This window comes from Notolabrus celidotus, chromosome 12, assembly GCF_009762535.1.
Source record: "Notolabrus celidotus isolate fNotCel1 chromosome 12, fNotCel1.pri, whole genome shotgun sequence".
NCBI lineage: Eukaryota > Metazoa > Chordata > Actinopteri > Labriformes > Labridae > Notolabrus > Notolabrus celidotus.
This window is the reverse complement of record NC_048283.1, coordinates 16289615-16308278: the sequence shown is the minus strand read 5'-3', so window position 1 is coordinate 16308278 and position 18664 is coordinate 16289615. Positions and strand designations below refer to the sequence as shown.

General features: G+C 41.1%; 2 protein-coding genes and 1 long non-coding RNA gene across 3 annotated transcripts in view; 2 read left to right on the top strand and 1 right to left on the bottom strand.

The window, feature by feature from the left end:
- The first annotated feature begins 1304 nt into the window (after nt 1–1304).
- On the top strand, nt 1305–9491 carry she (Src homology 2 domain containing E). Its single transcript, XM_034696988.1, has 6 exons — nt 1305–2220; nt 2685–2811; nt 4868–5122; nt 5363–5720; nt 7548–7667; nt 8461–9491. Exons 1-6 carry the CDS (start codon nt 1774–1776, stop codon nt 8651–8653), a joined length of 1500 nt encoding a protein of 499 aa, XP_034552879.1. The 5' UTR covers nt 1305–1773; the 3' UTR covers nt 8654–9491.
- Nucleotides 9492–11120: 1629 nt separating this feature from the next.
- On the bottom strand, nt 11121–16931 carry LOC117822307. The gene is made up of 3 exons (XR_004633150.1): nt 16823–16931; nt 14653–14737; nt 11121–11432 (listed from the first exon to the last, which is right to left on the bottom strand). It is a non-coding gene; the product is annotated as an uncharacterized LOC117822307 (long non-coding RNA).
- The window catches only part of chrnb2 (cholinergic receptor, nicotinic, beta 2), a 29865-nt gene continuing 27941 nt past the window's right edge, over nt 16741–18664 (top strand). Inside the window, exon 1 of the mRNA XM_034696974.1 lies at nt 16741–17104. Coding sequence (XP_034552865.1) covers nt 17044–17104 — 61 coding nt within the window. The 5' untranslated portion in view covers nt 16741–17043. The remainder of the gene's footprint in view (nt 17105–18664) is intronic.

Below are 18664 nucleotides of genomic sequence, written 5' to 3'. Positions count from 1 at the left end.
CTTTAAGACAGTAAAATGTGTTTGTGTAGTTCTGTTTGTCTCAGTGGTTTAGTCGTACCTGTATATCGTGCGTCTCCACGGTTTGAACGTGGAGCAAACACAGAGCATGTTTCACTCAGATCAGACAGTTCATTTAGAGGTGGTAATGATGGCTATATTTCTCCACCTGAGCACTCATCTCCATATCTTCAGCCCGTGTTAGAGGTTTTTGAAATGAAGAATGGTACGTATCATTTGAAATGTTCTCCCTGTTTCCCACTCTGCCCAAACATACAAACATTCACTGTCCAACATGAGAAAGCGTGTTGAGCTATGTAACATTTGTTTCATTCCAGATGAACATTTCAAACTATAAGTTGTCTGTGCTTGGAGTAACTTAGTGTCTGTTTTTATTCCATGGTATAGTTTTTAGAGATTTCAATTAATATTTTATAAATAAACATGATGTAACCGAATGTACTATGAATTTTTGACTGTACATCATCATTTTGAGATATTTTAAAAAGTACTTTGAATACTTCACTATTTTTCAAAGCAAGTACTTCAGTACTTTAACTCAAGTAATAATTTGACTGAGCAAGTTTAACTTGTATTGGAGTAATATTTGACATTGAGTATCTATAATTTGACTTAAATAATGAAGCTGTGTACTTTGTCCACCACTGCCATCAGGAAGCTGATCATTTAAATTAGCAGCTGAAACTCATCGTGTAGTTTTCTACATATCAATATCCCAGAGTATTTTCGGTTTGCTCTTTTAAAGGGGGTCTATTTTGAATTTGCATTAGCTTTTATTTGTGATGTCATCTTTGAGAAGCTTTAGAAGCTGTACAGAAAGTCATTTCTGCACAGTTTAGACTTTATTTCATATTTTGCGTCGTCTGTAATCAACAGTTTTTGCTACCTTTCATATCAGGGAATATTAAATGATGGATAAAAGTACAACAAATAAAAACAACAGTCCACAAATATTATATAGCTCATGTAAAAGTCCTTATATCAAGATATGTTTGAACAGGAAATTCTAACATTACAAATAACTTGATAAGGATTCCATATTTATTTTGGTTGAAAAATTCCAGTGATCAATAACTGCAGGTTGTAAATTGTTGCTGCAAAATGGGGAACACAAGAAGTTTCATTGAATTATATTTAATAACAAGTGTCCATCAGTTTCAGATGAACTATTGTTAGGCCATATGTCGACTCTTTTCAGAAGAGTTGTGCATTATTCCAATTTTACAGTAAAACTCCCACCCCGTCTCATTCAGCCCCTCCCCAAAGTCCAGCGACTTCCCACAATCTCCGCACACAACTTTCCTCTTCATCTTATCACTTCTTCTGGTCGGCAGACTGGACGCATCATCTCACGCTCCGGGAATGGGAACTAAACTAGGTTCAAAGAAAAACTTCGAGTTCTTTCGAGTTTACGCGCTACAGAAGCTACTTTTCAAACTACAGGGGTAGTTGTTACTGCAGGTGTAGGTCGACAGCCAATGACCTCTCAGACACACTAGAAGTTGTCAAGAGAGCTACAAACGCTAGAAGTCAGTAAAGCTCAATAGAGTGGGCTGTCTGGATTTTTATCACAAGGGTAGTCGTGTACTTACAGACAACAGTAAACTTCACCCGAAGCGTGCGTAAAAGATCTGTGCGTAAAGTTGGGGCTGTTACGCACGGTTCAAACTAAGTTTTAGCGTGGAAAGTAATGCGAGGAAGTTGAAAAAAGAAAATATTTGTAAACTTCAGAAGCTGTTCAAAGGGTTTGCAGCAATGGCAAAATGGTTCAAAGATTTCCCCATCAACCTGAAGAACGGAAACGAGAGGGTCCGCTCGGCTTCTGAATCTGGTTCACAAACTCGACCGAAACCCTCGTTTTCTCGAGACAGTCTGAAAGGAACTCCGCGCAAAGACGGTGGTGTCGGGGGTTTATTGTCGGGGAGAAACAGGAAGAATTCGGCGACAGAATTGGGTCGTAATAATACAGGTCCTACTGGGACAGTCTGGGAGACTCTCACAAATGGGAAAGGGCGCAAGAACTCCAAGATCGAGACTGGGACATCTGATGAGAACCGCCAGGTCAGGACCTCTAGTTTGGCGCAAGCGTACATCAGCAGGATGATCAAAGTAGATAAACAAGACAAAACCCAAAAACTCAATGGGATCAGTGAGCAGAAGCTACCGGAGAACGAGAAGGGAAGGCCTGACATTAAAACAACGGTGAGTTCCTTTAAGAGAGTTTCATATTTCATCTGATGTTTATGGATAGAATCAGAAAATATTAGATAGAAGCATGCAGGTAAAAGGTGAATACACTGTACGTTACAAAAGAAGAATGTCATTGTGTGCTTGAGGTCAGGGTTTTCTTTTTGTTCCCCTTCCCCCACAACAGATCATAACCAGGTATTCAGTTTCAAACGCTCTCAAAGAATACAATGCAGCTTCACTTCATTGCAACTGATCAAACAGGCAAACACAATGAAGTGGCCTCTTTCTATGAGCATCATTTCTTGGCTTCCTTTAGTCCTAACCCAGTCAGGGACATCCCCACTCACTCACCCACCCTCACACGTAATGTACCAGATCCCAATCCCCAAGGCAGCTCTGTTGTCTGCAGGTAAATGTAAGTTCTGTTTCGGTGTAGCAGATCAGCTCTGGTATTATTGTCATTTTTCTCCTCACAGCTGATCATCCTGGAGGACTATGCAGATCCTTTTGATGCAGAGAAAACCAAGGAGCAGAGAGAGGCCGAGAGAGCAGGAGTGAATGATGGGTACATGGAGCCTTATGACGCACAGGTCATCATCACAGGTGAGCTCAGGGTCATGATCTTCATCCAAATTACAGTCATGATGCAAAAGGGTGCCACTTTTTTAGACCTCTGCTGAGACTCAACAGGAGTCTGTGTATCATTACACAGCTCTCATTTGTAATAAGTTATTATACTGTGGTTACAGCTATCTGCCACTAACATCACTACATTTATTAACCTCCATATCTGTTTCATAGACTGTCTCTGAAAAGCCCACCACCTTGTATATAATTAAAATAGCTGTTTTCTGCACTCGAACCATGGTTCCTGCATACCTACATTCCTGCCAAAGGGCAGTTTTAAAGGGAAACAGAGCCAAACTGGACCCTCGGCCTCTCTCCCGACTTCCCTCCTTGCAGGCGGTTGCCATAGGAACACTGCTGAACAGGGACAATGGGTGCAGCTTCCTCTTCCAGCTTCCTGTCTCCTGCCTCTGTTTCCTTCGCCCCATTCTCTTTAAAGGGAAGTTGGCCCCTGTGCCCCCCCCCCCCAACTCACATAGACACATCGAGTACTTTATGGTCCCTTACGTGTGAAAAGAATAGAAAGACCCTCTCGCCCCTTCCTAAAACCTGCAGGGCCCCCCCTCCCCTGGTCTCACCCAATCACTTCCCAACAGCCAGGAAGTGGCCTGGTCAGGCAGCCAATCAGTGGCTGTGTTGACCTTTTCTTCCTTTAGCTCCATTGTTTGGTCACACAATAGTGCAGACACACAGGCTACCTGTCAGACAGCAAAGAAACACAACAAGAGAAATTCCCCCAAAATTAACAATTTGTCATAACAAATGCATTTAAGAGAGAAAAGTATACTGAACGACATATTTGAATAATAACAGCTGTTCCATTAAACAGACATTCATAAAAATCTATTGTGGCAATCATAACCAAGTCTCTCTCTATAACTGAGACCTGATAAGCTCATAAAAATCATGAATAAATATATTATTATGAGAGATGACAGACAAACATCACTTTTGCTCTTCAAATTTAAACATGTGCAATGTGGAGTGTTTGTGGCATATTATTTAAGTTTTATCAACGGTGCTAACAAAGTTTCCAACTCTGTATGACATGACTTGTTTTTGCAAGTGTTCATTTTTTGGTGAAGTTTGGTTTGAATTAGTTATTTGATGCAAAAAAAAAAAAGACTGACAGTTTTGTTGACAAATGCGGGCTCTCGCAGAGTTTTTTTCTTAATCGAAAGAGTAAAATAGATGACTAATGGAGAGAAAAAACAAGTCATTAAGTGTTCGCATCAAATTAAGTGTTAAGAGTTACGTTATGTTTGGCAGACGAGGTGTGATGTCATTACAGTGGCTCCATCAGCTGGACCCTTTCTGCGCATGCCTCGACCTCCTCCAGCCCATCAATATGTCAGCACCTTCAAAGCAGTATTTTCACGTCACATTAGAAGAGATGGAGACACGGTGTCCATATTAAAATACAGTCAATGATTTATTTTGTTCTAAAGAGACGCAAAAGAATCAAGGTCATTTTGATCTCTGTTAACTGTGTTGCTCCACAGAGAATTACTCTTGATGACTGGTCCATGATCTGGTCTCATGATCATTGAGTCTTTTTCACAAAAACAAAGCCTCTTTTTTCAGTGCTTTGTATTACACAGCATCCATTTTAGCTCTTTTTAACCCTGATGTGTGGGTAGCTGGCCTTATTATTATTGATCCTATGGCTCTTATTGCTAGTTTTACAGAATAAATGTATGGTTATGCTCTTGTAGATGAAAATAAAAGCTCATTTGGTTTTGATCATTTTACCGTAAAACTGTTCATTTGAATGCAAGAAGGGACATGCGATATGTTGGGAGAAGCTCATGCACTAAAACACACACACCCCTGTCTCCTGCTTCATTTAATATCTCTTCATGATGTTTTCCAGTGAAATCCACTCATTAACAGAAACATGGACACTTAAAGGACAGTATAAAACACAGAAGAGCTGATGTGGAAATATTATAACAACATCATGAACAGTTTTGTGATTCTTTTAGGTCTTCAAATGTTTTGTCTTTCTAATGACATAACCATTCTTCTGCAGAGGTTCGCAGACGAGGCTCCAAAGACCTCCTGAAAGTGTGTGTCCTGCTGGATCGAGGCCAGAGAGAAGGGAAGGGAGAGGAGAAAAAATCCCCACCCCCAAATATCTACGACACACCCTACGAGGGCGGGTTGGAAGGCGACAGTGAGGGGGTGTGGATCCCTGTCACACGGCCCGAGTCTGACGTCCGTCCCGCCGGAGAGTACGAACTGCCCTGGGAGTGGAGAAAGGAGGACATTGTTAGAGCGCTGTCAGGTAGAGAAAGGGAGAGAGACATGATGGGAAGGGTGGAAAAGGAGGGGGTTTAGGGTGTGGAGGAAGGACGCGACAAGTTTTATTTGTACAGTGATGCCACAACAGTTTAGTGTTTGCTTTAGAGGGGAAACAAAACAATTCTGCTGAATCGATTTCCAGACATGTGTTTACTTTAGTAGCTCTGGCATGATTTGATACTTTTACTATGAAAGGTTGATAATGTCTGTCCTGCTTCCTCAGCTCAGTTCGAGACAGTGGATTGTTCTCCCTGTAAAGAGAACAGTTCAACCTCCCTGCGACAGCAGCAGCAGCAGCAGCAGCAGCAGACACAGCAGCAACAAACCCTGAGGCAGAAGAACTGGAACAACAAAACACTTGTACCTTCCTCTCCATCCTCCTCTTCTTCCTCCTTTCCTTCATCTCCTATTCTCAAACTCTCCCCTCTCACACCTCCATCTCCCTCTTTCCCTACCCTCAAGCTTTCCCCTTCTTCTAGTCCCAACAATAAACATTCCCCTCCATCTCCAACCTCCTCCAGTGCCCCGCTGGATGTGGAGGCAGCTAAAGTGGAGCCGGGCCTGCCACTGGAAAAGCAGAGGTAAGGACAGGAAAGACATACTCATCTTTAGGAGGATGAAAGGAAATATTGGACTTGATGGTTCTACATTTTAACATATAAAATAAGAAAGCTTCTGTACTCAGGTTTATAGCTATAGCTATATAGAAGGAGGTCATCACTGGTCAAATGTACAAAAATAGAAATCAAGTTGTGCTCAAATTTGTTACATAATATATTTTTTCTGATATAGTAAAAAAAGATATGAACTCATCTGGTCTGACTATTTACAAGCTAACTGTTTTGATCAAATTTAATCCTTTATTAACATTTAAACATAAAAAACAAAGCTCAACAAAGTGATACACAGTGAATTAAAATAGCAAAACTAAGAACACAGTAAAATGAATTAAAATCTATAAGAACACATCAAAGCCTGTAAAACACATTAAACACTACAGTGATTAATTAAAAGAGGAAGAGAGGAAGAGATCACACACTGATGGTAAAGGAGGAAAAGTCGGACTCCTCTTTCGAAGACAATTTACGTTATAGCAAACAATGAATTTAATTTTGTCCTGTTATTGTCCAGTTCTATTATACCTTGGCCCAAAGAACAAATCGTTGTGTTAATGTTAACAAAATGAAGTCCTGGATTCAAACCAGAGTTAGGTTTGTGCAGGACTTCTTCAGCAGTCAAAGTCCAAAAACATGAAGACTGGGTAAATTAGAAAGTATGGGATTCCCAAAAGACAGAGTCTGGTGTCTTTACTGCAGTGATTTGATGGAGTGACCTTTAAACACTGCATACTTGACCTTCCACAGAGTAGGTGGACTGAAAGAAACAGATTAGATGATGGTTGAGACATATAATCTTTATGTCATGCATCTCAAAATGAAATCCAAGTTTCTCAAAAGCTCTGCAGTTAATGACTCTTTCTAGACCCCTGTCTGCTTTCTGTGTTTCTATGTTTGCATTTTTTATTACAGTAAAGGACTCCATTTTTGTCCCTTGGCCCATTCTGTGTGAAGAAATACCGGAAGAACAGTGCCCTCCCAAATTGTGGCTGAAAATCAATCTTAACTCAGTAAAAGTTGTAAAGCAATCAGGAAGATTTCCTCTAACATCTCATATAGTGCCTCACAGTGTCCAGTACAGTGCAGAGGCTGCCAGACTTCTTGGCCAAAACTTCACATTTATTGTACACTTGGCACTCGTGGGAGTCTTGTAAGTGAATTCTGGCATTCATCGCAGAGCGCATTAGCCAGACGCAGCTTTCAAGGACACCCTCAAGGTCAGGGTGCTGTAGGTAAACACTGGAGATGTGAGGTGAGGCTAGAGTAGACGGGAGAACTTCATTTTAATTGTAAACCTTCTGTCCTCATCTCATTAAGAGCCGCCTCTCTCTGCAGATTGAACATGTGTGGTATATGCTCAGAGCATGTGTTCCTCACATGTTGTGGCTGAATATTAGTGTGTTTTGCCTGCGAGGCCACATCCAGTATGTTTATATACATCTCTGACCTGTGGCCTGGCTGCTAATGGGCCTCGACACTCAGCACATCAACGTACATATAGTCCTCTTGTCCATTTAATTTATATCGCTGGCCGCCCAACTTCACCTTTGACAGTTGACTGTTAACTCGTTCAATACCCAACATAAATCTGTCTGATTTATGACGACTGTAAATCTTTGATGGTGTCAGAGCATTTGGTCTGTTTTGTCTCCCTCTTACCATCATCACCTATCATTAACCTGACATCTGACTTATCTCCATATGTCACTGTGTCTATATGTCAGTGATCTATCTATCTCTCTCTCTGCAAACCCCCTCCCCCCTTCCCCTCCCCTCCCTTTCCTCTCCAAGCTGGTACCATGGCAGTGTGAGTCGGCAGCAGGCTGAGGCTCAGCTGCAGCGCTGCAGGGAAGCCAGCTTCCTGGTGAGAGACAGCGAATCAGGAACCAGCAAGTACTCCATCGCTCTGAAGTGAGTGCGTGGATATGCGTGTGTGTTTCCTTTGAGTGTGTGTGTGTGTGTGTTTGTCGAACATAGGACATGCACACTGTATAATGCAACACGAACATATGTATTCATGGCACTATTTTTGTCCCCTTTTGTTTTGCTGCATCCAAGTCCCATTCTTTCTTCAGCTGAGTTATGACTGTGACAGTGGGAAACACGGTCTTAAAAGTGAAATGTCTGTTCCTGATTTTGATCATTTCTCTGTACCGCCACATCTTACATATCAGACACCCCTTTTTAAAAACTGGCTTGGGACGTGAAACTTATCTTGTTTTTAACATGTATTTTATGGACTAAATACACTTAAGCGTTACTTCCCTCTGACTTCGCTTTCAGCAGTGATTCCTCTTTTTTCCGGCTACATTTAAGGTATAATTTAACAGAAGTCAATGGGGTGTCAACCTCTAAGGCGCTAATGCATGATGATGTGTGTCATCGCTGAAGCAGACAGTAGTGATAAGAATGCCAGGAGCAGGTTCTCGAGGATAAAGGCTGTCATCCTGTGTGCCATTGTGTGTGTGTGTGTGTGTATCCATGCGCCTGAGTGCACATTTGTGGTACGCTACTTATTCAGTTGCGAGTTCACATCATTAACCTCATTTACGCCTTCACTGAGCTCAGAATACGCACAGCCTCATTTGACGAGTGAACCAACAGTCAATTCTTGTGTGTTTAAGAAGTCTCCGCTGTTACTTTTGAGGTGTGTTCTCAACCTGCATGACTAACTGTGTGTTTTTACTCTGTTTTGTTACATTAGGACAAGTCAGAGTTGTGTGCACATCATCGTAGCCCAGACTAAGAGCGTTAAGGGCTTGGGCTTCACCCTGGATCAGAGTAGCTGTGTGTTCTCCAGTATCCCCGAGCTGGTCCACCACTATTGCACACACAGACTGCCTTTCACTGGAGCAGAGCACATGACCCTGCAGCATCCTGTGTCCCGGCCACACTGAAGATGTGAACGTGAATACAGGACAGTTAAACACACTGGGACATATAGCCCATGCACAGAGACATGTATTATGTAATAATGCACAAATTCACACAGACAGAATGCATCAACTTTTTCATACATGGGTAAAAATGCACCCAAGGATATGCTGCTTTGGGGTTATCCTGTTTACTACCTTAAAAAGTGTACATGTTTGAAGCGCTTACATGCACAACCTGGTGGCCAAAGTCATTCATCACAACAACCACTTATCCAGTTGCCTTGTCTATCATCTCTATGGACCAAACTCCATCCAAAAACTGATGTCTCAATGCACACCGGACACTGCATTCGCCATAACCAATCACATACTTGTAACAAACGAGACATGCTGGCACCATGCCATACAGTTAGGGTCGGTATGAGAGATCAATACACCTGATTGGAGTATATTTGTTCATCCATCTGACATGTCAGTCAGAATATTGATCTATCCTGAAAATCAGGCTAATTTGCCGACCACAGGGTCTAACAAGGGAGAGAGCTTTATTGATTAGGCGATTAGAACTAGTGGACTGGGAGGGGTCTTATAACAGTAGAGAACACAGTCAGCAAAAAATTGCTTGAGTGTAAAATAAATATTTAAATCATGCCCATTCACATACCTTCATAAAAGACTCTTCTGATTAAAAAGCCTTCTTATTACATGTTAACAGAAGTGGCCTGCTTTACCCTTACATGTACCTTTGCATAAGTAATGTATGTATGAAGTGATTGTCCGATGTTGTCAGTTACACAATAATGTGGGCTGTTACTGCTGTAAGACTTTTATTCAGTAAATAAAATATATATTAACAGAATGTGTTTTTATTAAACGTGCCAGGGTTCAAGGGGGAAAAAAAGACGTAAAAAGAGATGTAAAAGTAACCACAGTGAATCTGCCGTGTGTTTTTCTCTTGTAGCAGAAAAACCGTTGACCTGAGTGTGAAATCAATTATAGCCAAACGCACAAATAATCACACACATGCAACCTTATGCACGCACACACTGTCACCGTTATTACGGTACAAGAATACAGCACACACAAACTCACATACCAAAATAGTGGACACAAGCACACACGCATGAACTGTGTCCGCACAAATAGAATTAACACACACACACAACAAAAAGGTGGTGTATTTAAATCCTGCCGACACACACACACACACAATCACCGAGCTTCTCACAAACACAGAGAAGCTTTATCCGCACAATGACGCATGGACCATGTGTTTGCAGTAAGATATGTCTTACCAGTAAACACCAGTGTGATGCTTTGCATGGGTATCTCTTGGAGAGTGTGTGTGTGCGTGAGGGGGATGCGTGTGCGCAAGGGTGTGTGCATGTGTGCAGGGGTGAGTGTGCCCATATGTGCAACCATGTGTGCATTTATGTGCATGCAGTCCTGTTACGTTTGTGTGTGTGTGTGTTTGAGTGAGAGCGGAAGAAAGAGAAAGAGTGGGAAAGAGAGAGAGAGAGAGAGAGAGAGAGAGAGAGAGAGTCAGAATTTTCTGTTCAGGGATTACCAGGTTGCCATGGTGATTAGTTAAAGTGAGGTAGGGCCATCTCTACGGGGAATGAGATGGGGAGAGGGAGGAGAGACGAAGAGGAAGAGGGAGGAGAGACAGGCAGCAATATAAAAGAGAGCTATGAATAACCGTGGCCATAGTGTCATAGTAGCATGTAGCTCTCCCCTGCTAGCTTGGTTAGTGGACCACAAGCTGACCATGTTGTGATCATTGCCAGAAATTAGCAACTACAAATGTAACTCACTCCTTTTCTGGCAGCAAACCAATCACTTATTGCTTTATTGACACCTCCTTGTGAGGTCAAAGGGTGTGTTTGATTCCAGAGAAAAACCTGAGTCTTAATCAAAGAAGCTTCAGCGAGGCAGATGCTTGCTTTTCACAGGGCCTGGTGTGAACACAGCGTTTTTCTCGGTTGAGGAGCCTCTTCTAATCTTGGCCTTTCTGCAACCCAGCGTGCCACAAATGGCAATGTTACACAACAACAGACACCACCAAGCATCACCCCTCCCTCCATCCATGTGATCCGTTGGGGTGAGATCCTCTATGTTCTCTTAATTAAATCACAAAGTAGGTCAAAACAAACAAAAGGCCCACGGTGCTGGACACATGATACTTGCTGTGCTTGTCAGTCTGTTATTTTAGGAGGAACGGTGCATTTAGTAACCATCTAGCGTAAAATCTTATTTGCTTATTTGAGTACTCTTGGACTTAGATGTCATCTCTGTGCAGTGTGAAGCATGCATCTCCCTTCTTGCAGTATTATGAAGGAGTATATTTTCATTACGAGCTGTGTAGCAATGTACATTGATTATAGAATTCACTATTGCATTAACATGTAGCAGAATTTTTGTTTCAGTATGTTTATTGAGGAAAACAAGATCTCCATAAAGCATCCACAAAGACATTCACTTTTCAGATAACAGTACAATTCAAAGGCCTGATCTCACAAACTACAGTATCACTGATTCGGATTATTCATTCCTTATCATTGTCACACACAGGATTGAACCCAAAAAGGCGAGACTCCAGGATTCAAGGTAATTACTTTTAATTCAAAAATTCAGAAAGTCTACAGGACACGATAGCTGGAACGCTGACAAAAGGACAAGACAAACCAACACACGAGGGAGGTCACACAGGGATTAAATACAGTGAAGACGTGGGTATAACAAGGCACAGGTGAGACACATTAGGGCAATCACGAACGCGGGACACAGGAGGTAAAGGGATCTGCAACAAGAGACAAAAGGTAAACTGCAAAAAAAAAACAGGAAACACAAGACATGGAACATGAGGAAGGTCAAAACAAACTAGACTACTTCCTAGTCATGACAATCATCAGGCAAAACTGTCTTCATCAGAGAATCAACTTAACAGCAGAACTATAACTTATTCCATCCTCAGCTCTCACAAGAAGTGCTACCTGACAATGTACAAAAAGTCAATCATTTCAGCTCTGCAAAAAGGAGATCAGTAGGGGCCAATTTTTTTCAAATTTCTCAAGTCTGTTTTTAAGAATTAATGTAATTATCTCTAAATGAAGTGTGTCCGTCATCTCTGTTATCCACAGTTTTAGAGTAGGTGCTTCTTTCTTCTTCTAAAATAGGAGGATCATTTTCTTAGCAGTAAGCAGCCCATATGATAAAAGACATTGGAGATTCCTGAGGCTCTCTGACACCCCAAAGATGATCAATACGGGATCAGGTTTAATCTCAACCCCAAAAACTTGTGAAAGAAAATTAAAGATACCAATCCAGAAATTCTGCAAGCTGGGACACAGGGCATAAGTGTTAAAGTTGATTCTGTTGAATTGCATTTATCAATCAATCAATCAATCAATCAATCAATCAATCAATCAACCAATCAATCAATCAATCAATCAATCAATCAATCAATCAATCAATCAATCAATCAATCAATCAATCAATCAATCAATCAATCAATCAATCAATCAATCAATCAATCAATCAATCAATCAATCAATCAATCAGACTTTATTTATAAAGCCCTTTTCATACAATGACATTGTAAGACAAAATGCTGTGCACATAAACACCCTAAAATAGAATAAATTAAGAAAAAAATCCCAACCCCAGCCCCGACCCCAAACCCACCCCACAATCCTAAGGTTAAGAACACATCATATGCAACAATAGGAATAAAAACAATAAAAAATTAAATAAAAAAGAAAAAGAAAAAAATAGAAAAGAAATTGCTGAATGAACTGAGGAAATGCTCTCATGATATCTTAATGAGGAAACACTGGAGGTAAAATAAGATGTTAAAACTCAATACAGGAAATTAAAATCACCAAAATAAAATAAATTTCTAAGATAATAAAACACTAAAATATTAAAACCATTAAAAGAACATAAGATGCTATACTTAAAATAAATAAGCACATAAATAAATAAAGTAGAATACAAGTGAATACATTTGAAATAGATAATAAACAAATAAATAAATAAATAAAACTATTAAGAATAAAAATTAAACTTAGTTAAAAGCGAGACTAAAAAGGTAGGTCTTAATCACAGTGTGGTGAGATTTCAGGGAATATTCTGTGCAATTTGGACTTTGAATAGTGCAGTCTGCAAAATTTTAAATTGTATCAAACAATGTTGCGCATTAATGGAACACTTGTGCACATATTTCACACGTAGCAGAATTTTCAAGTTGCATTTGTTGGAGCTTAAGCTATTTTAAGCCAATTTTAAACTCTGTAGTATCAAAATGTACATACTTTAATTGATTATTGTATGTTTTTATATTAATTTCTCATCGGCAAAGCTGTCCATTACATGTAGAGGAAATTAACCCTCCTGTTATGTTGCAGGTCAAAGTGATCCTTTTTAGAGTCTATTTTAAACAATATATGCCTTCCAAACCAGCTACCTGAGGTTTCTGCCTGTTAAAAGGAAGTTTCTCCTCACCACTGCTAAATACAGCGATGTGCAATGCTCATGGTGAATTAAGGTGGGGTCAGACTGAGTCTTACCCTTTCTTGAAGTTGGGTCTCTGTTCATAATTTGACATTGAGTGGTCTAGACCTCCTATGTTTGTAAAAGCGTCTTGAGATAATGTTTGTTGTGATTTGGCGCTATACAAATAAAGATTGATTCATTGATTTATAAATGCAGCATAAAAATCTGGGCAGCATGTGACAGAAGAGAAGTCACATTAATTTATCAACATCACTTCATAAAACATGTTTTTTAAATTAAATAAACAAAAATCTATCATGTAAAACTATTGTATTTATATATAGGACTGTCCAATGTACATTAAATAAAGTTTTAACATTCATTTTAATGCAAAACGAGTGAGTTATCCTCATTGAACCATGATCTGTGAGAATTAATGAACACCAAGGGACCAAATCTTGATTTAAATGGTTAGTAATGGAGTTAAAAATTAGATTAAAAAAAATGCGTATTGGGATTTTTTGGGGTTCTGACATTTTTGGATAATTGGATATGCCCCGGATCAAATTAAGTCAGGACCATTATTGCTGTTCCAGGGAAACAAACATAACAGGAGGGTTAAAACAGACTATTCACCTCATAAATGCAGCAAAATATAAAATGACACCAGGTCCTTGTGCTTTATATTTAAGCACGTCTCCAAACCACTGCTGTCTCATGGTTAGTCTTCATCAGTCTGTGACTCTTAAATGAGATTTAAATGCTAGTGTTTCCCAGATATGAAGAAACCACAAGAGGCAATACCCACCACCTGAAGACAGAATGACATCAGAAGAGGAAGGGACAGAGGGAGGAAGAGAGAGAGTGAGGGAGAGAGCGTGAGGGGGTGTTAGGAGAAGACAAGCACTTGTGGGGGTCCCAGCTTTTAAATAATTCAGGCAGAGACTCACAGCACTCAGTGCAGAGGAGGAGCACTGTCAGGTCAGCTCATTCACTGCAAAGCAGAGGTAGAGAGGGAGAGAGGAAGAGTGGATAAAGATAGCATGAGAGAGGAAGACATTACAGAGGGAGAGTTTGCCTGCGTGTGTGTGCATATGTGCGTTTGTGTGTGGATGCAATGTGTGCATACATGCGGGAGTGTGTGTGCCAGCTGTGCATGTTTCTTTTCCTTGTGTGTCAGTGTGTGTGTGTGTGTGGGTGATGAAAATAGACAAAATGAAGGAGAAACAGGTCGTTTCCTCCTGGAGCTTTCTGGTTTCTCTTAGTCACCACGGCAACCGCCTCCTCCCTTTATCCCGCACTCCTGTTTGCTTACAGTACTTTATTCTTCCCCAAACAATCCCTCCCCACGCCTCCCACGCTTGTTTTGACTCCCTTATATCCCCCTCCTCCTGTACCCCTCTTTATTTGCTGCATTCCCTCTGACACACGTCAGAATCACTTGTTATATTTCTCATCATCATCACTCCATATACGTATCCCAACTTACTTACTCACTTGCTTTTAAGCGCCCTCCTCCCACCTACCTGTTCAGTTTTTCCCTTCCATTCTTTCTGTCTGGCTCTTGCCTTTTTGACTTTGTGGGTGGGGATTAAAGGTTACTTCAGCGGCCTTGAGGGGAAGACACAAAGGAGGGCTTTAGTTGAAGTTTCAGGGAAGAAAAAGGGTGGAAAAAAGAGGCCATAAAAAAGAAGATATGTAGCTATTAAGCCATAAGAAGGAGTTAAAGTGTTGTTTATGATGATAACACAAGGCAGTGTGAGTTTGATTTTAAAGCTACCGTTAACCTTTACTCTGTGTTGATTTTGGCGACCCCTGTGGACAAAGCAGTACATCTGTAAATCTGTAATATGAGCTGCTCCGGAAGACGCAGTTTGTGGGAGGGCTCCTAATGAGAAAAAATGTAACTGTGTGCCTGCATGAAGTCTTCCAATGCATTCAGAAATGTGCACTTTCTATGTAGATGTGTAGCTCTGTCTAATACCATATTGCTGAAAGCTACACGTATGGTAGCTGAGCACAGCCCGTGGGACATGTTAAAGTGGGTGAGGTACAGGCAGGCCCACTGCCCACAACCAATTCACAGTGATTCGCACCACCCCCCTCTGCTGGTCACTTGTTGTCCTAAATTGAGGAGTCTTTTCAATCAAACCAGCCCTCCAGAAGGATTATTTCCTAATAGTATACAATGTTTTCTCTAAGTGCATGATTAAAACCTGATGAGGAAGAAAAGAGTCTTTAAAAAAAGGGGTCACCACGACTGGTCCATTTCGCCATGTATCCAGCAAGCCTTGCCAGTGTTCATTCGAGTGCCATCTTCTAGGTAAAATACCCTAACACAATACAATAATTCTCTGTACTTTATACAGGTATAACACAGGACACACTGGTGTAGAGGTTCACTTTGAACGTGTCAAAACAGGTATCAAGTGTGTCTATTACACCTAATTCTACTGTGAGCAGTGTTTTTATTTTTTTTCAAAGAAATCTCATTACAGTTTTTGCAACATGCGGCCCATCACAGCAGCGGTTTCAGTCATAATAACAATAGCACAAAAGTCAATATGGTCTCTGATGGTCTCATTTGCTTTTGAAGGTCACAAAAGTACGGTGGCCCTGAAGGACGAAATGAATTTACAAAAGATCAAACACAGGAAGTGATGGAGTGAGGGGTCATTTAGTTTGTTTTGATGGAGAGAAACCAAATGGAGATGGACATGGTTTACATATTAGGATATCCTCATATCTCAAAGTGAGGTGTCAGACCTTAGATGAGAAAGCATCATGGCTCCGTCATATCTCCGCAAAACCTTCATCATGTGTCAGAATTCAGATGAAACGGCCTCAGACCACATGGCCTCAGGCTAAAAGGAGTCAGGCTAAAGGGAGTCAGGCTAAAAGGAGTCAGACTTAATGGTAAAAGTGTTCCATCGTTTGTAAAATTTTCATCTTTTGTAAATCTGTTTTTCTTAAATGTAAATTTGTTTCGTTCTTGGTAAAAGTGTTTTGCTGATGTCATTTTGTTTTATAAAATATTAAAATGTTTTCCAAAATGTAAATTTGTCTCCAACTTTGTAAAATTTACTTTTGTAAATTTGTTTTGTCCTTCAGGGCCACAGTACAAAAGAGATGTCAGCAATAACTTCAGTGTGTTTCCCAACCAGCTAGAAGTCTTCACAGGAGCTTTGATGGGAAGTTTTTATGTTATTGTTTTACTTTTTTATTTCATTTTACATTAAGGAAAACAGCCTTTAATGTTGTAACTATAGGCAGCCTCATATATCTTCCTCTGAATGTTCGATGAAAAGTACGTTGAAGAGCAATAAACAAATAAATAAATAAATACAGATAAAACACAATGATTTAACTTCCAATACAACAGTTGAAAATAAAAAGTGCCCTAAAGTTTAAAGGACACAAGAAGTCACAATTGAAAATCACACATTCTGTCTACGTGCCAAGGTGTGTCGATTATGTGATATGTGTAATTTCGTGAGGGGGAACACGCGCATCAAACGCATCTCCGTAGTCGAGCTGTGGTGGAGCCTCTGAGGTATGCCACATCCTCCCCTCCCCATCTCTCCTCCTCCCCCGCCTTGCCCCCGCCTCTCCAGCGCGTCGCATCGCTAAGCGATGTTCAGCACGGACAGCCAGCATCGCACCGTACCACACCGCACGACACAGCGCTCAGCTCACCTGTCCCCTTCGCAGAGATATTCCACATTTCCCTATTTTTACTCGGGCGAAGAAGAGGACTTGACGGAGCTCTGACGTCACCATGCCAGGTAGAGACTGAAGGGACTGTTTTGGGGTCGTGAGGAGGAGGTGGAGGTGGAGAAGGTGGAGGATCACTGCGGGTGTGCTTGGGGTGGCCTCTCCTTCGCGGTGAACACCTTTCGGGCTCGAACGCACACAAGATGATGGACGGCTGGCCGCCGCTGCCGCTGCTGCTGCTGGCTCTTCTCGCCATTGCGGGAGGTGAGTAACTTATCCGTGTAATGGCTCCATCGACGCGCTGCTGTGTGTGTGTGTGTGTGTGTGTGTGTATCATCACCTTTAGAGGGCCAAAAATAAAACACACCTCACCTCAGCATTAGAGCATTCAGGGGACATGGGTCCTCAAAGTATTGTAACAAAAGGAGTGCCGAGGAGAAGCAGAGGTGGAGGATGCTTTCATTGCTGTGTCACCATATTTCTCATAACAGCAGAGCGCGCGATGAAATGATGTAGTAGAGAAATGTACCCACTCTAAATTACACGCGCGTAATATAGAAACAAACGCACGAGCCAGCATGAATACCGTGTAAGAAATAATTTATTTGACGCACGTCTTCTTTTTTTTGTGTTTACAGCTCTTAGAAAGGTAACCCCATATGTCGCTGAACCTCTGAAACACTACAGTGAAACAGATTTATGATTTATTTATTTGAATTTATTTTTAATATTTTCGTGGTTGAGGTACATTTAACATATTAAGTGGAATATGACACATTTTGATGACTTTATTGGCATTTTTAACCTACAAATTGCTGCTAATTGGCTCTACATTCACTAGATCCCTGAAATAACACACACACACACACACACACACACACACACACACACACACACACACACACACACACACACACACACACACAATTAGATTCACTACATTACATTTACCTACCAACAAAAGAGACCAATTTCCCCCCCATTTTCAGCATGTACATTATAGCTAGTGACAGCTACTGCAGAAGAGAATGTATCTTATTTATCACCTACTTATCCCCCCTCCCCCCATTCTCCCTGTCTCGTTCTCTCTCTCACTCATTAACACTGAGGTCCTGCATTGAGTGGGCAGGTTAATGAGAGGCACGTTGAGCTAAAACAACTTCAACATCCTATCATCAAAGGACAAATGATGTGTCATGCAGCAGTGCAGGAAAAAAACCTTCTGCTTCTCTTAAACAGCATTAAGTGATCAAAGATCTTTATGCAGGATGTGCATTGGGCAGATGAGACTTATTTACTACTCTTTCTGTAGCCCATCCAAAGCAAATTAAGTATCTGTTAAGTGTGAAGCTATTAAGGTGTTTGGGCATAATTTACCTCCCTAAGTTGGCTCTAATTCAGTGTTAATTTCTGTTCAGTGAGAGTTTGCCCCAAGCAGAGAGGAACAAACACATCAGCTGATTGGTTGAATCAAAGCTGCTTTAATATTTTCGGCCAAGCTGTAGTAGTGACAGAACAGAGGCCAGCTCACTGCCTCTAAGCAAAAAGGCTGCTTGTCACTGCCTGTGTAGCAGCACCCATATCCACACACCCTAACACACCTCCATCCACACACACACACAAAACACATTCATGCACATGCTTTGGCCATCTGCCCTGCACTGACTAACTGTTCATCATCACCCATGGTGACAACATGCTCCTGCCCCTCTCTCTGTCACACACACAGTCTTTCTTCATGTCACACAACACACACAGAGCCACACACCTCACATATCATCACAATACATCCAGCAGCAATCCCAAAGATGCGTTACAGTGGAG